The following is a 14,908-nucleotide window of genomic DNA, read 5'->3' as shown; positions in this document are numbered from 1 at the left end:
CAGTAATAATTTATGTACCACAATTTGTTTAGCTGTTTCCTCTTTAGTAGCTATCTATTATTTCTAGTTCTGTATTGCTGCTAAAAATGCTGCTGTGATACTGTGGTGTTTATGGGTCCTGCCTTCTATCTTTGATCTCCTTGAGGTATGTGCTTAACAGTTGGATCTCTGAGTTATAGAATAGATGTTTTATTCACTTCCTCCACATAATTGCCAATTGCTTCTCAGAGCAGTTGGACCAATTGACAGCTCCATCAACAATATATTAGTGTGTCTACTTTCCCTCAACCCCTCCAGAATTAACTCTTCTCATCTCTTGCCAGCTTTACCAGTTTTCAAGGTATGATAAGTACTATTACTGATGGAGATGAAAGACCACTTTATTTTCTTTGTAAGAATGCTTTAACTCCAAATAGCATGAAACCTTTTGAAATGACATTTTTAAAGGGTCCATTCAGAAACTATGTGCATTATTTTTAAAACTAATTTACAAAAACCATATTTTTGACTTTGGAAGGATCATTTGAATCTTCACAAGGTTGTTCACATAATTGCTAAAGTGTAATAAGCTTCATTCAGTTGAGGAAATATTAGTGTAGATATGGATATAGTTAGAGTCGTGCTTGGCAAATCGTATACCAAGCAACTTCTAGTAGTTCCACTTGTAGATAATATGGTGGTACAGAGAATTGTATATATATGTGAAGATCTTTTTGATCAATTAATTGAGAAACATCTTTCCTTTTTGTATCGCAAGTAGATAAAGCAGCAAATGTAGTTAAAAACACTTTAATTACCTATGCATGATATTTTGTCAAGTCAGTCAAGGAAAATTTATCTGCAGTGGCAATGCCATATCAATAATGTTTTCAGTGTTTAATTTCTAAAAATGATATATGGGGGAATTATATTGAACACTCAAAGTCTACAAGCACTACATTAGAAATGTACTACAATTTGGACATGTTACTTGCTTCATGGACAATTGTTTGTTCTGAGAAATATGAGTGATGATCTGCATAAGGTTTTTCAAGTTGTTTTAAGAGGACTCAACTTCATAAAAATGCAGTCCAGTATACTTTTTGCCCAAGGACATCAGTGATATAAAGAAAGGTCCTATACACACTAAGATATTTATAGCAGTATGTTTTCTGGAAGAAAAGAATTGGAAATAGAGTAAACGTCTATGGATTGGGGAATGGCTAAAGACATTATGGTACATGAATGTAATGAAGTATTACTATACCATAAGAAACTGAATGTGAAGATACAGAGGCATGAACTAAGTAAATATAAAGTTAAGTAAAACAAGCAAACCAGCATAACAGTATGTACATTGACTACAACAAAACAATTAAAACATAATTTGGGGGCATTTGTTACTGAAAGAATAGTTCTCCACATGTTAATATTTTACCTGAAATGTTTGTTTTTCAGCCCTGGAAGAAAGCGAGACTTTTCCCCTGTTTCCTGGAACCAGTACTTTGAATCCATGGAAGATGTGGTGGTAGAGAATGAAACTGGCAAAGATATATCCTTTTGGGTTTTCAAAATACCTTCTTGTCTTTATTCCCTTGAATTTGTTCACTAGAGTATATGTGCACTGTGATGAATGTCACTGATAAATCCAAACCAGGTATCTCCAGACTTGTCTCATTGACTGGGTCAGAGAAATTCGAAATTGTTTTTCCATGTAACTGGAGAAAAATAAGATAATAAATAAGTTTGTTCACATTAAAAAAAATTGAATTAAATTCCAAAGCTTATTGTATCTCTTCAAAAAAAGTACCACAGAAAAGGTTTCAAGAGCTTTTTGTGAATAAATGGGACTCTGGCTTATAGAAATTGTAATCCTCTGCCTAGTTAAAGTTTCAAATGAGAACAAATTATTTCTAATCAGTTTTTCGAACTGGAAAACATCTCAACAGCCAGGGATTTTTAAAGTTTATCTTTAATGTGACCTTTGAACTACAGTTTGTAAAGATAGATGTGGGTAAGGGCATAAAGAAACACAACCAAATAGAAATAAATTATCTTTAACTGTTCATACACTTTTCGAATTTATAAGAGTGGTTCAGAGGGCCCAGTCTTGCTGCTGTTGCACGGAGGAGGCCACTCTGCCCTTTCCTGGGCTGTATTCACTGTAAGTAAGTTGCTGACAATAGAAGTTGATGTCGTTTGTGAGCTGTTAGGAAAAGAACACTGAATTGTATTGACATCAGTTATATAAAACCTTGGTAACAATTGAGAATAATTTTGGGCAGATTCCCTTTGTCCTAGGTGAACTTGTCTCAGATAATTATCTTTTCTCTCAGCTTACACAGTGGAGGACAGGCAGTTTGGGGATCATAGAGTCTTAGAGCTGAAATGTTATAAGCATCATTTAGTTTTCCCCTTTTCCCTTTTTTTAATGACAGAGGAAACAGGCTCAGAGATGTAAAGTGACTTACTAAAGATCACAAAGCTAATTATGCTAAGAATGAACTAAAACCCAAGTCTTTGGGTGTCATGCCAATGCTTTATCTACTATACCACACTATTTTCTTAGAGGTATAGTTTTTGGATTTGAGAAGATCAGAGAATTGGGTAAATTCAGAGCATTTGTGATTCTAGGGTCACCTGTTATCTAACTTGGTATGGGGAGGAGGGCCTCAGTTACCTTGTTTGATTAATAATAATAGCTTACATTTTGATAGCATTTAAGGTTTATACAGTATTTTCTAAATTGATTAATTGATTGAAGTGGCCTCATGTAACTAATGTTACTTTTTCCCCTCCAGAGTGCCTAGCCTAGAGATTTATAAATAATGGAACACAGTATCTCCTCAATTAGACTGTGAGTTTCTTGAAAACAGGACCTGGATTTTCGTTTGTCTGTGTACTTTTATTTTTATCCATAGTAGGTACTGAATAAATGCTTGTCAACTTGACTGCTCTTCCAACTTCATATCCCACTACCATTTTGGTACATGTACTACAGCAGCCAAACTGAACCTGCCTCAATAACTTTGGTCATACTTGTCCTACTGCCTCTAATGCTCTCCTTCACCAGTTTCTACCTGTCAGAATCTTAATCACTCTTCAAGGCCTAGCTTGAATGTCCTCCAGCCTAGTCTGCTCCCCTAACCAAATGTTATGTATACTACTACTAAAATCCCTACAGTGCCTTGATAGTGCTTACCAAATGCCATCTTGTTATATTTTAAAGTTATGTTAGTTGAATATTAGAATAGGAAGGGGCCTTAGAGTGTAAAATTTTGGAATTAGAAAGAAATCCAAGGTAATCTAACCCCCTCATTTTATAGATTATTTAAAAGGCCTAGACAGAGGAAATTACTTTGCCATAGTCACAGAGGTAGTAATTAATAGAACTAAGATTTGAATCTAGTTATTCTGACTTAAATCTAGTTTTATTCAACCAAATAGACAACTTCTTGAGTGAGCAAATCTATCTCTGTACTTTGAACATTGTAGGAACTTAATACACGTTTGACTCAATGAGAGGGAGAGGAAGCTCTCACGGATACTTACCTCCAGGATTTCTGGTGCAGTGATTCATTTTTATTTCTCCACTCCTACCATTTTATCCTTCCTTTTTCTGAGAATCCTGGGCTTCTCTTAGCACCACCTCCTCTTCCTTTTTCTCTGGGGCGGCAAGGAGGAGTGATGATAAAATGCTGATATATTGCTGATTGCTGTCGTTAGGCCTTTGCACAGTAGACTTGAGAACTTCTTTGCCTTACCTGGCAGTAGATGAGCCTTATATTCTCCTGAGAGCTAGATGGACAAAATCTCTTACTGGTACAACAGCCCACTACAGGTCCCTGCCACCGGTTTGTTTCCCTTGCAGTCTATCCTGCATATGTAGCTTGAGTAATAATCTTAAAACAGTAACATCTCTATTCAAATTTGTGCATCAATAAAGCCTTTTTATTTGTACTGGCCTGGTGAGAGTCATATTCCCTACCTAGATGGGGCAGGTGCCCATCTAAAGTATGTGCCACCTGAAATGATTAGTGTGATATCAGTTGCCAAGTTCTGTTCTACACTGACCTGAGGTCTTGCTAGTCTGGCCTTGTTGACATAGTTCTGGTTTTCTTGATGTGAGGCTCAAATAGTAGATTAAAATCTGCAGCTGAGGAAAGGAAAGACTTTTGTGTATATGACATACATCACTGATTTGCCTTTCATTTGGGGACATATTCTGAATTATGAGAAATGTGATTTTCAAAAAACCTAATCTGTAGATGGTAGGGGATTAAAAATTAGATAACACTCACAAAATTATTTAATGAATCACAAGATTAAAAAGCAAGCAATTTTTTTCTTGAACTATTTACATAGATAAGGGGTTGTTGTACTATGACTCTTGAATGTTTTAAACATACTTCAAGGATCCTTATCTAGGCCCAGTTTAAGTCATTGGACCTATTATTTTCATGAGCTTGTCTTAAACATTCAGGAACCCTAAAAGTGGGGATGATTAAAGTTGGCAAACATAAAGAGTTAGACTAGACTCCTCAGTGATTTTGCTCAGTCCTGAGTAGTAGTATCATTACCTTGACATAGATAATTACTACTCACATATTGACAGTGATTACCTTTCCTATTTGGATCATGCCTATAGATAGTTCTAATTGTCCACATGGATTATTTATATTATTCAGGCACCATTATCAGCTGCCAGAAATTTAGTTAGCTCTTTAAGTTTAACAAAGATCTTTCCTTTTAACAATCCTGTAAAGGGAGGTAGTAAAATTATATTATCTATCCCTATTTATAGATAAGGAAACTGAGACTGAAAGAGGGTGACTTACCTACAGGCCAGTTACTGGGAGCATCTAGATTCAAACCCATTTTTGATCTGTAAATCTAGTACTCTTTCCACTATACCCCTGCCCTTCTCACCACTCAGGAGACATGCTGGGTTGGGTCCTTGTTCTTCTCCCCAGTGGCATGGTGTCCCAGAAAATGCTTCTCTCCATTGGGGGCTGTAGTCAGGGGATTATTGTTTGTGAAAGTGCTTTGAAAATATAAAATGCTGTGCAGCCAGAATTATAATAACAACTTACTTAATCATATTTCCAAAACCCTCAATCACCTCAAACATTTGTAAGCCTAAAATGAAATAGCCTTTCATTAATAAATAGGTTATAGAACATATAAAATTTTAGAGCCCATCTTAAAATGAAATAGACTCCCATAAATCATATAGCAAGCTTGTGGTAGAGCTTGTTTTCTGACTGCCCATCTAGTGCTCCTTCTGCTTTACCACCTGCCTGCCATCTCTTCACAAAAACTATGTACTTCATTCCATTAGAAAATTTATTACTGTTCTTTCCCGTGTGAAAAACAGTGTGGAAAACAGGACAAAAGATTATATTAGATTATTAACATTATAAACAAAATAACAGTAGCAGGGAGGCCAGCTAACACTAAGGACTCTGCAATCCGGTGACACTGACTTTCTTGCTATTCATCACACAAGATATACCATCCCCAGACTTTGGGCGTTTTCACAGATTATTATCCATGTCTGGAACTCTCTTTCCCTCTTCATCTCTTTCACTTGGCTTCCTTCAAGTCATAGCTAAAACCCCACTTTCTATAAGAAATCTTAACTAATTTCTGTTTTCTATCAAACACTAGGTTACTATGGTCACTTACTGCTGTGTACAGTATTATATACTTAACCTATTCCAGTGATCCACTGCTCTGTTTCTTAGCCAGTACCAAATTATTTTCATGATTACTGTTTTGTAATATAGTTTGATATTTGATACTTCTTTGCTCAACATGTAACATTCAAAGATGCTGTATTCTTGCCTTTGATTCTTTCTGACCTTTCTGTTCTCTTTTGTGCCTTTTTTTAAAAAAAAATACTTTAATGACTCTTCTTTTTTTCTTTTTAAATTTTTCAAAATTGTGTAGAGCAGTCTGTAGCTAAGCTGACCCAGTATTTTGACTATTTAATTGATTTTCCAGCATTTAAAAGCTACTTTTTAATTCCTTTATTTTTGGTATTGTTTTAGAATTACCGGGATGTGTGAAATAACTAATGTAAATTAACTATTAGCAAGAAATAACCAGATATATTACTTTAAGAAAAAAATTTTTTTTTACCAGCCAAAGAATTAGAAATAGGCCCTAGTCTTTGTATTGTACATCCACATAAAAAATGTGATGCCTTAAAGAAAATAGATTTGTACTTTCTGCTGTAGCTGGAAAGCTAGGTTTTGAGTCCAGTTTTTGTAGTAACTATAACACCTTGGGTCAATATTAATCTCTCTGTGCCTCAGTTTTCTCATCTGTAAAAATGAGGTTGAATGAGATATTCTCTAAATTTACCCCTGAATTTTAAAATCTGTTATTTTCCTTCTTTAAAAAAAATTAATTCTGAATTTAATCAGCCTTCCTCCCTACCCCTGAATATTTCTATACATAAAACACAGCAGGACACAAAGAGAATTCCAAGTGATACCAAGAATATCTATTTTATGCTGCTTACTTTTTTAAAAAAGGTATAGTATAAATCATACACAGTACTGTTAGAACTGTCCTTTTTTGTCTGTACTTCTGTGCATTTTTAAAGATGTTACAATGGTACTCTTTTTTTTTTTTGGTCCCATTGCTATTGCTATTCCTCTGCTTACTCTGACCCCTGCCCTCAACTGGAATAAATCAATTCTGAGAGAAAGCAATAGATGGAATGACCCTTCCTATACTGTGCTGGAGCCATCTCCTTCTGGCTCTGAGCCAAATTACTAAATTTTCAGTGTTAGTGTTTGCACCTCACAGCAAATGCTACAAGTCAGAGCTTGATTTATTGTTTTGTTGGTAGGCTAGAGCTAAGAAAGTGTTGGAGAAAGTATTAATTCAGATAAGTCTGTGGTGTACATAATATTTTTTAACAGAGAGCCAGTTTTTAAATATTCACCAGCACACTGCTATTTGTAACAAATAAAGCCTTGTCAAGCAAGGTGAATCCACACAACAGCCATGTCTAAAAATGTGCCTTTTTCTATATTCTTTCTATACTTTGTGTCTATCGCCTCTCTGACAGGAATGGGAAGCTTGGGTGACATGCTTCATCCCAGTTCCTTTGGGGACGTGGTTGGTCATGGTATTGATTAGATTTCTTTAAATTTTTGGAAGTTGTTTTTCTTTACGGTGTTGCAGTCCTTATAAAATTTGTTCAGAATTCTCTAACATAGTCTCATCATTTCTTATAACAGTAATTTTCTTTTCCGTTTGTTTATCACAATTTGTTCAGCTATTCCCCATTTGTCTGAGACTCAAGCTAAAGTGCACCATTCTTTTCTCTTAGATTAATTCTTTGATGTGCTACCTTTTTTGGGGGGTGGGGGGCTCCTTTTTAATCCCTTCTTCAGGATTGGTAAGTTTGTTTTGTCTTTGAATAACTGGTGTTATCTTCCTTCTTAATACTCCTCTGTATGTGTATGTGTTTTGTTCATACACGTAAAAGCGTATAGTTATTTTCTCATGATTTGATTGCCAGATTTTTATTGAGTTTTGAACCAGTATATAGCGTTAGCCCCTACAGTTCCTATCTAAGGAGTTTCCCATTCTAAAGTTGGTAAAACCTTTTCTACTTCAGTACTTCAAGATTTGTGATTTGACCATGTGTATATCTGTATACATATACACATACATCTAAATATATAAGAAGATAGCAACTTGTTTGCTCCTTGATAGACCATCTTCATGAGCTTGCAGCTTGATACAGTACTTATTAGAATTTTACTACACTGGGGGCAGCTAGGTGGCTCAGTGAGTAGAGCACTGGCCCTGGAGTCAGGAGGACCTGAGTTCAAATCCGGCCTCAGATACTTGACACATGTACTAGCTGTGTGACCTTGGGCAAGTCACTTAACCCCAGTTGCCCTGCCAAAAAGCAAAAAAAAAAAGAATTTTACTACACTAGCACTGCCTTCAAGAACTTAGGGTCACTGCCACACAATTATAAAGAATCAGAATAGGATTTTAGGGAATTCAGGAGGAAAGACACATGGTTAAAAAAAAGGAAAAGCATTAACCTCACTAGTAAAACACAGATTGACAGTAAACAGAGGCTTCCACATTCATGTGGGGAGAAAATCTTTGAAGTTGGACAAGACAAGCGCATACACCAAAAAAAAAAAAAAAAAAAAAAAGTGAAACTCCAGTTGTTTTCAGCATCATTTACGGAAGTCACGTCCTGTAATCACGAAGATTAAAATATTATCTGGGGTTCTTTGATACATCTTGCAAATTACCTATCTTTTTTCTTTTTCCAGGCAGCAATTATTAGCAGAATTCAGTGTCGTATTGTGGCATTGGATCTGAGGAGTCATGGTAAGTAGACCACTTAGTTAAGCATTGGTTATATGGTGTGGTGCAATGTGCTCTGAACAGTCGTGAATGTTACAAATTGCATCAATTACCAAATATCCTAGAACTAGACCATCCAGTTTTGTGGTTGATTGAAAATGCTAGTCTTTATTAACGTATTCTTTTCATTGTGATGTTCATTTTAGAAAATGTTTTACTTTGATAATTGAGTTCATATTTTCCTGAGTGGAAGTTTAAGTTGCAAATAAGAAGTTCATATGCTGTACTTGTTATATGGAAACCTTATTAGTCCCCGCAGATCTAGTATAAATTTCTCATTTGTCATGGGAAAGCTATGTCTAGATATAGACATAGAAAATTGCTTTTTCCCATCATCTGAACTTAGAAGAGTTACCATTTTGTTACTTTAGAGCCCTTGCTTCAAAGAGAAACATTTTAACTTTTATAACGCCCTTCGAAAACATTTTAAATGTATACTTATTTGTTTTGTGGTTTTTTTTGTAGGCGAGACAAAAGTCAAGAATTCTGAAGATCTGTCTGCAGAAACTATGGCAAAGTAAGTTAATACTTCTCTCTCCACTTAGTTTTGCTGACTTGTACAGTAATGAGGAACAATGAGCTTTTCAATTTAGGTGGTCAATATTTATTTAATTTTCTAAAATTTTATCAAGAGCCTGCTATGTACAGTATACTAGGCTAATACTGAGGGAATAGAGATAAATAAGCTATGGGATCTACCCTGTAGGAGCTTATGATTCTTGTTTATAACCTTAGCATTATTCTAAACTTCTCACCTCTCCCTCACCATATACTTCTAGTCACTACCCAAATCTTGCATTTTCCACCTCTGTAACATCTCTCACATCTGACCCTTACTCTACTCACACAACCACCACCTTAGTTAAAGCCCTAATTACCTCCTAGGTAATTAGGTAAATATAACACCTCTTAATAATTCCTTCTGTTTAAAGCTTCTCCCCACTCCAGTCTATTTTCCATGTTGCTGACAAAGTGAATTTCCATAAGTATAGATTTCATCATGTCACTTCTCAGTCAATTGCAGGGACTTTTTAATGTATCTAGAATAAAATATAAAATATCTGTTTATCTTTTAAAACCTTTCACAAACACATTTAAACCTATTTTTCCATCTTGATTGAATAGTACTTCCCCTCTTGCACTGAAATTCAGTCACGCTGCCCTTCTCTTTGTTCCTCACACATAACATTCCATCTCTCATCTCTTTGCCTTTACACTGTCCGTCTCCCATGCCTAGAATATATTCCCTTACCTCTGCCGTAGAGAATCCCTTTCCTCCAGATGGAGCATAAGCACCAAACTTATACATGAAGCCTTTCCTGATTCCCCACAACTGCTAGTGCTCTCCTTCTAAAACTATCCTATTGTCAATTACTTTGTATTTATTTATATTTATTCTTCATATACTTACATGTACTTCTAAGCTTCTTGCAAGTAGAGATTATTTTATTCATTGTGTTTGTGGTGCAAAAGAGATGCTTTTAGATGGTTGGTTAATTGATGACATATATACAAAAAATATATATTTTTCATATAAATTATAACATGAATACATAAAAAGTTAAATTTAACGTTGTGTACAGGTACTGTATGCAACTTATCTTGTCACAGTATTTGTTGAATCGAGTTGAAATTAAAGTTTGCTAATAGCACAGAATAGAGATACTGTCTGTGCTTTTCTTTTTTTTTTCTGCTTTTGATCTCATTTTGCTATAAAATCTGCCAAGAGAATCAGTCAATCAGCAAACATTTATTAAGTGCCAGGCACCATGCTAAGCACTAAGAATCACTCAACTTCTTGGTGTACCTAGAGTGGTAATACTAGTTAAGTGCTTTAAAAGTCCTGTAGCCTAGACTTAGTCCTAGCTTTTACAAATATCATAAATTTTCTCCTGTTGATGGAGATAAGTAGAATTTGGATTTTTCCAGAGATGAAAAAAGCCATGCTTGAAAAGTTGGATGTGCCAGAGAAGATGCTCAAGATCAGAGAAGTCCCAGAGCAAATTCTCAGAGGACCTCAATACCTTATTCCAAATGCCGAGTAAAGAATGAATGTGTAGGGGCAGCTAGGTGGTGCAGTGAGTAGAGCACCAGCCCTGGAGTCAGGAGGACCTGAGTTCAAATCCGGCCTCAGACACTTGACACTTATACTAGCTGTGTGACCTTGGACAAGTCACTTAACCCCAATTGCCCTGCCAAAAAGCAAAAAAAAAAAGAATGAATGTGTTACATATCAGGTCAGGACTTGTCATATAGTACTTGGAGTGTGTTCTGCTCCCAGCCATCTAGAGTCTTATCTCCTAGTGTTCCAGCAGTTCCGACTTAAAGAAAGGTCTCCTCAAAGTCCATGTTTATGTTACTGAGAACCATCTGCCAAAATTGTATTTTATTCTGCTATAGTCAATCAGTTGGTAAACATTTACTAAGCTCCTACTATGTGCCAAACACTGGGGATACAAAAAGAGGCAAAAGATAGTCCCTGCCTGCAGTGAGCTTACAGTCTAGCAGGGGAGATGACAAGTAAATAGTTATATACGAACAAACTATAGACAGGATTAAATAAGGCATAAATTTATAGTCACAATAGGTTGTAGAGACTATATGAAATCGTAGAGCCCTGAAATATTAAGTCAGAAGATTTGGGTTTGAATCTAACTGTGGTTCTTACTAGCTGTGTAGTTCTGGCCAAAGCATTTATCTTCTCTGAACCTCTGTTTTTTTCATCTGCAATATGGAGATAATGATATTTGTATTTCTTACTTCTCCAGGTACTTGTGAGGAAAGTGTTCTGAAAACTGTAAACACTAATGAAATGTGTTGTTGTTATTACTCCTACAGTGATAACAGCCCATAGTTATACTTTTTGTTGTTGTTGTTGGAGGGGGGGAAGGCAGGGCAATTGGGGTTAAGTGACTTGCCCAAGGTCACACAGCTAACAAGCGTGTCAAATGTCTGAGGCTGGATTTGAACTCAGGTCCTCCTGACTCCAGAGCCAGTGCTTTACTCACTGCACCACTTAGCTGCCCCCATACTTACACTTTTTAAGGATGTATAGTTATTCCTTGGTAGAGATTATTTTATTAGTTGTTATAAACAGTTATTTGGTGGCCAACCTTTTGATGTGTGTAAACTAGACTGATCCTAAGTTAACAGACATTCAGTCTGCCACCTGACTCCATACTCAGTGCTTCTCCAACTTGGGTAGGGCCTTTCAAAGTTTGTGCCCGTATTCATCTCCATCAATAAGGCATAAGAGGCGTACTGTACTGGAGGAAAGGATCTAATGATACTATATATAAAAACTTCTATGTGATATTAAACATTTTCATTATCAGAAACTCCAGCCCTATTCTGTTTTGACCTTTACTACTTTTTGGAAGATCATATTAAATAGCTACTGTTCAGTCATAATGAAATACATGTTTTCCTCTGAGTACAGTTATTACTAGATGAAGTAGGGTGAAAAGCAGTTATAGACAGCAGAAAGTATGCTTCAGATCTACAGGTTTTTTTCTTTGGAATCTCAAGCATTTTAGTAGATTGCAAACTTACCGTGTGTCAGTAGTGTGACATGGTAACCCAAAAGCTAAGGCAATCCTAGGTTGCATTAGTAGACAGAATATCTAGAACAAGGGAGCTGGATAGTGCTACTGTCCTTTAACTGCATCTGGAGTTTTTTCAGTTTGGGTCATTATATTTTATGATGGACCTTTATAAACTTGGTGTTTTCCCTTCTAAAAATGTGTATAAAAATATGACATGGTCTTTGCTCTGGATCTATAGTCTATTTGGGAAGGCAAGATAAAAACATGAAGAGTTGAATAAAGCAAGACCCTTAAATCACAGTTCATGAGAGTAGAATACATGCTGACAGCCAGTACAGGATTTATTAGCAGTGTGTGGAAGTTCAAGGCAATGAAAATGCTTGTGGGGGTCTTGTTAAAGATAATCTTGCTTGCAAGAAGTGGCATAAACTATATCATCACTAAGGTGAATAACTGGGAATGAGAGTGGGCTAGTCAGATAGTGAAAGTGAGTGAGTTTTTTTGAATGTCCATGCAATATAAAAAAGAATGTATCCAGCAATTTAGGTAGAACTTATTCAGCAGATATATTAAACTATATGGCCAAAATCATGAACCCATTTTGACTTTATTTTGGTATACGGTATAAGATATTGGTCTCTGCCCAGTTTCTGCCCTACCATTTTCCAATCTTGCCAGCAGTTTTTTGAAATGGTGAATTCTTAGCCCAGAAGCTGGATTCTTTGGGTTTATCAAAGAGTAGATTGCTTATAGTCGTTGACTACTGCATCTTGTGTACCTAACCTATTCCACTGATCCACGCCTCTGTTTCTTAGCCAGTACCAAGTAGTTTTGCTGCCTGATCCTTTATAGTACAATTTAATATCTGGTATGGCTAGGCCACCTTCCCTAGCATTTCTTTTCATTAATTCCCGAGATATTCTAGACTTCTTATTCTTCCGGATGAATTTTGTTATTATTTTATCCAACTCTGTAAAATAATTTTTTGGTAGCTCAATTGGTATGGCACTGAATAGATAAATTAATTTAAGTAAAATTGTCATTTCTATTATATTAGCTCAGCCTAACCATGAGCAACTGATATTTTTCCATTTATTTAGATCTGACTTCATTTGTGTGAAAAGTGTTTCATAATTATGTTCATATAGGCCCTGGGTTTGTCTTGGCAGGTAGAGTCCCAAATATTTTATGGTGTCTACAGTAACTTTAAGTGGAAGTTCTCTTTCTATCTCCTGCTGTTGGGCTTTTTTTAGTGATGTACAGGAATGCTGAGGATTTACGTGGGTTTATTTTGTATTCTGCAACTTTGCTAAAGTTGTTTATTATTTTGAGTAGTTTTTTACTTGATTCTCTAAGTAAATCATCATATCATCAGCAAAAAGTGATAATTTAGTTTCTTCTTTTCCTTTTCTAATTCCTTCAATATAGAGAGCATTATAAAATGCAAAATGGATAATTTTGATTATGTTAAATTGAAAAGTTTTTGTATAAAAAAAAAAACCCAATGCAACAAAGATTAGGAGGGAAGCAGAAAATTGGGCGAAAATCTTTACAACTGGTGTCTCTAATAAAGGCCTCATCTCTAAAATATACAGGGAACTGAGCCAAATTTATAGGAATGCAAGTCATTCCCCAATTGAGAAATGGTCAAAGGATATGAACAGGAAGTTTTCAGAGGAAGAAATTAAAGATATGTATAGGCATATGAAAAAATGCTCGAAATCACTACTTATTAGAGAAATGCAAATCAAAACAACTCTTAGGTACCACATCTCTCCTGTCAGATTGGCTGAAATGAGAAAACAAGAAAATGATAAATGCTGGAGAGGATGTGGGAAAATTGGAACACTGTTACATTGCTGGTGGAGTTGTGAACTGATCCAGCCATTCTGGAGAGCAATTTGGAACTATGCCCAAAGGGCTATAAAAAATGTTCATACCCTTTGACCCAGCAATACCCTTCTAGGGCTGTATTCCAAAGAGATCACACAAGTGGGAAAAGGACTTGTATGTACAAAAATATTTATAGCAGCTCTTTTTGTAGTAGCAAAGAATTGGAAATCAAGGGGATGCCCATCAATTGAGGAAATGGCTGAACAAGTTGTGGTATATGAAGGTAATGGAATACTATTGTGCGATAAGAAATAGGGATGATACGGACTTCATAATAGCATGAAAAAACCTACACAATATAATGCTGGGTGAACAGAGCAGAACTAGGAAAACATTACACAACCACAGATAAATGGATTCTGTGATGACTAACCTTGATAGACTTGGCTCTTCTCAGCAATACAAGGTTCAAAGACAACTCCAAAGGACTCATGATGGAGAGAGTTGTCTACATCCAGAGAAAGAGCTATGGAGTCTGAATGCAGATTGAGGCAAACTGTTTGCTCTCCTTTTTTTTTTCTCTTTTGTTTTTGGGGTTTTTTTTTTTTTTGGTTCTGTTTCTCCTTTCTCCTGATTCATTCCATTGGTCATAATTCTTTACCACTTGACTTTTGTGTAAATAAGTTTAATGCAAAGTTATATGTAGAAGATATATTGGATTCCATGCCATCTTGGGAAGGGGGGGGTGGGAAGAAAATCTAGAATTCAAAATCATGTGGAACTGAGTGTTGTAAACTAAAAAGTAAAAAATATTAATAAAAAATAAAATTTTAAAAAATATATGGCCAAGAATCACAATGAATGAGAACCCACAAGTTTCTACACTGAGTACAGATATCAACAGAGAAGTTATGGTGCTTTTTGAAAATTTACTTAAAATTTTCATTTTTGTGGTGCTGTACGACCGAGGCATTATTGTAATTATCTTTCTTTGTGTCTGTGAACAAAAGGAAATAATTCCAATAAGGAGAAAGCATGGAAAAAATGAAGAGACCAGTGTAGATGCACAGGGAATTTGACAACCAACTTGGATGTTGAGAGCAAATGTACATCAAATGGAAGCAAAATTCTGGATTACA

The 14,908-nt window shown here is 35.7% G+C and overlaps 1 protein-coding gene across 1 annotated transcript in view; it reads left to right on the top strand.

Annotated features, from left to right (window-relative positions):
* Positions 1-14,908, top strand: part of PPME1 (protein phosphatase methylesterase 1) — a 70,733-nt gene that overhangs the window by 17,302 nt on the left and 38,523 nt on the right. The window contains exons 2-5 of the mRNA XM_036746073.1: positions 1,438-1,531; positions 2,051-2,143; positions 8,298-8,355; positions 8,857-8,908. Coding sequence (XP_036601968.1) covers positions 1,438-1,531; positions 2,051-2,143; positions 8,298-8,355; positions 8,857-8,908 — 297 coding nt within the window. The remainder of the gene's footprint in view (positions 1-1,437; positions 1,532-2,050; positions 2,144-8,297; positions 8,356-8,856; positions 8,909-14,908) is intronic.

Source organism: Trichosurus vulpecula, chromosome 2 (assembly GCF_011100635.1).
Source record: "Trichosurus vulpecula isolate mTriVul1 chromosome 2, mTriVul1.pri, whole genome shotgun sequence".
Classification (NCBI taxonomy): Eukaryota; Metazoa; Chordata; class Mammalia; order Diprotodontia; family Phalangeridae; genus Trichosurus; species Trichosurus vulpecula.
The sequence above is the reverse complement of the archived record's forward strand: the minus strand, read 5'-3'. Positions and strand labels throughout refer to the sequence as shown.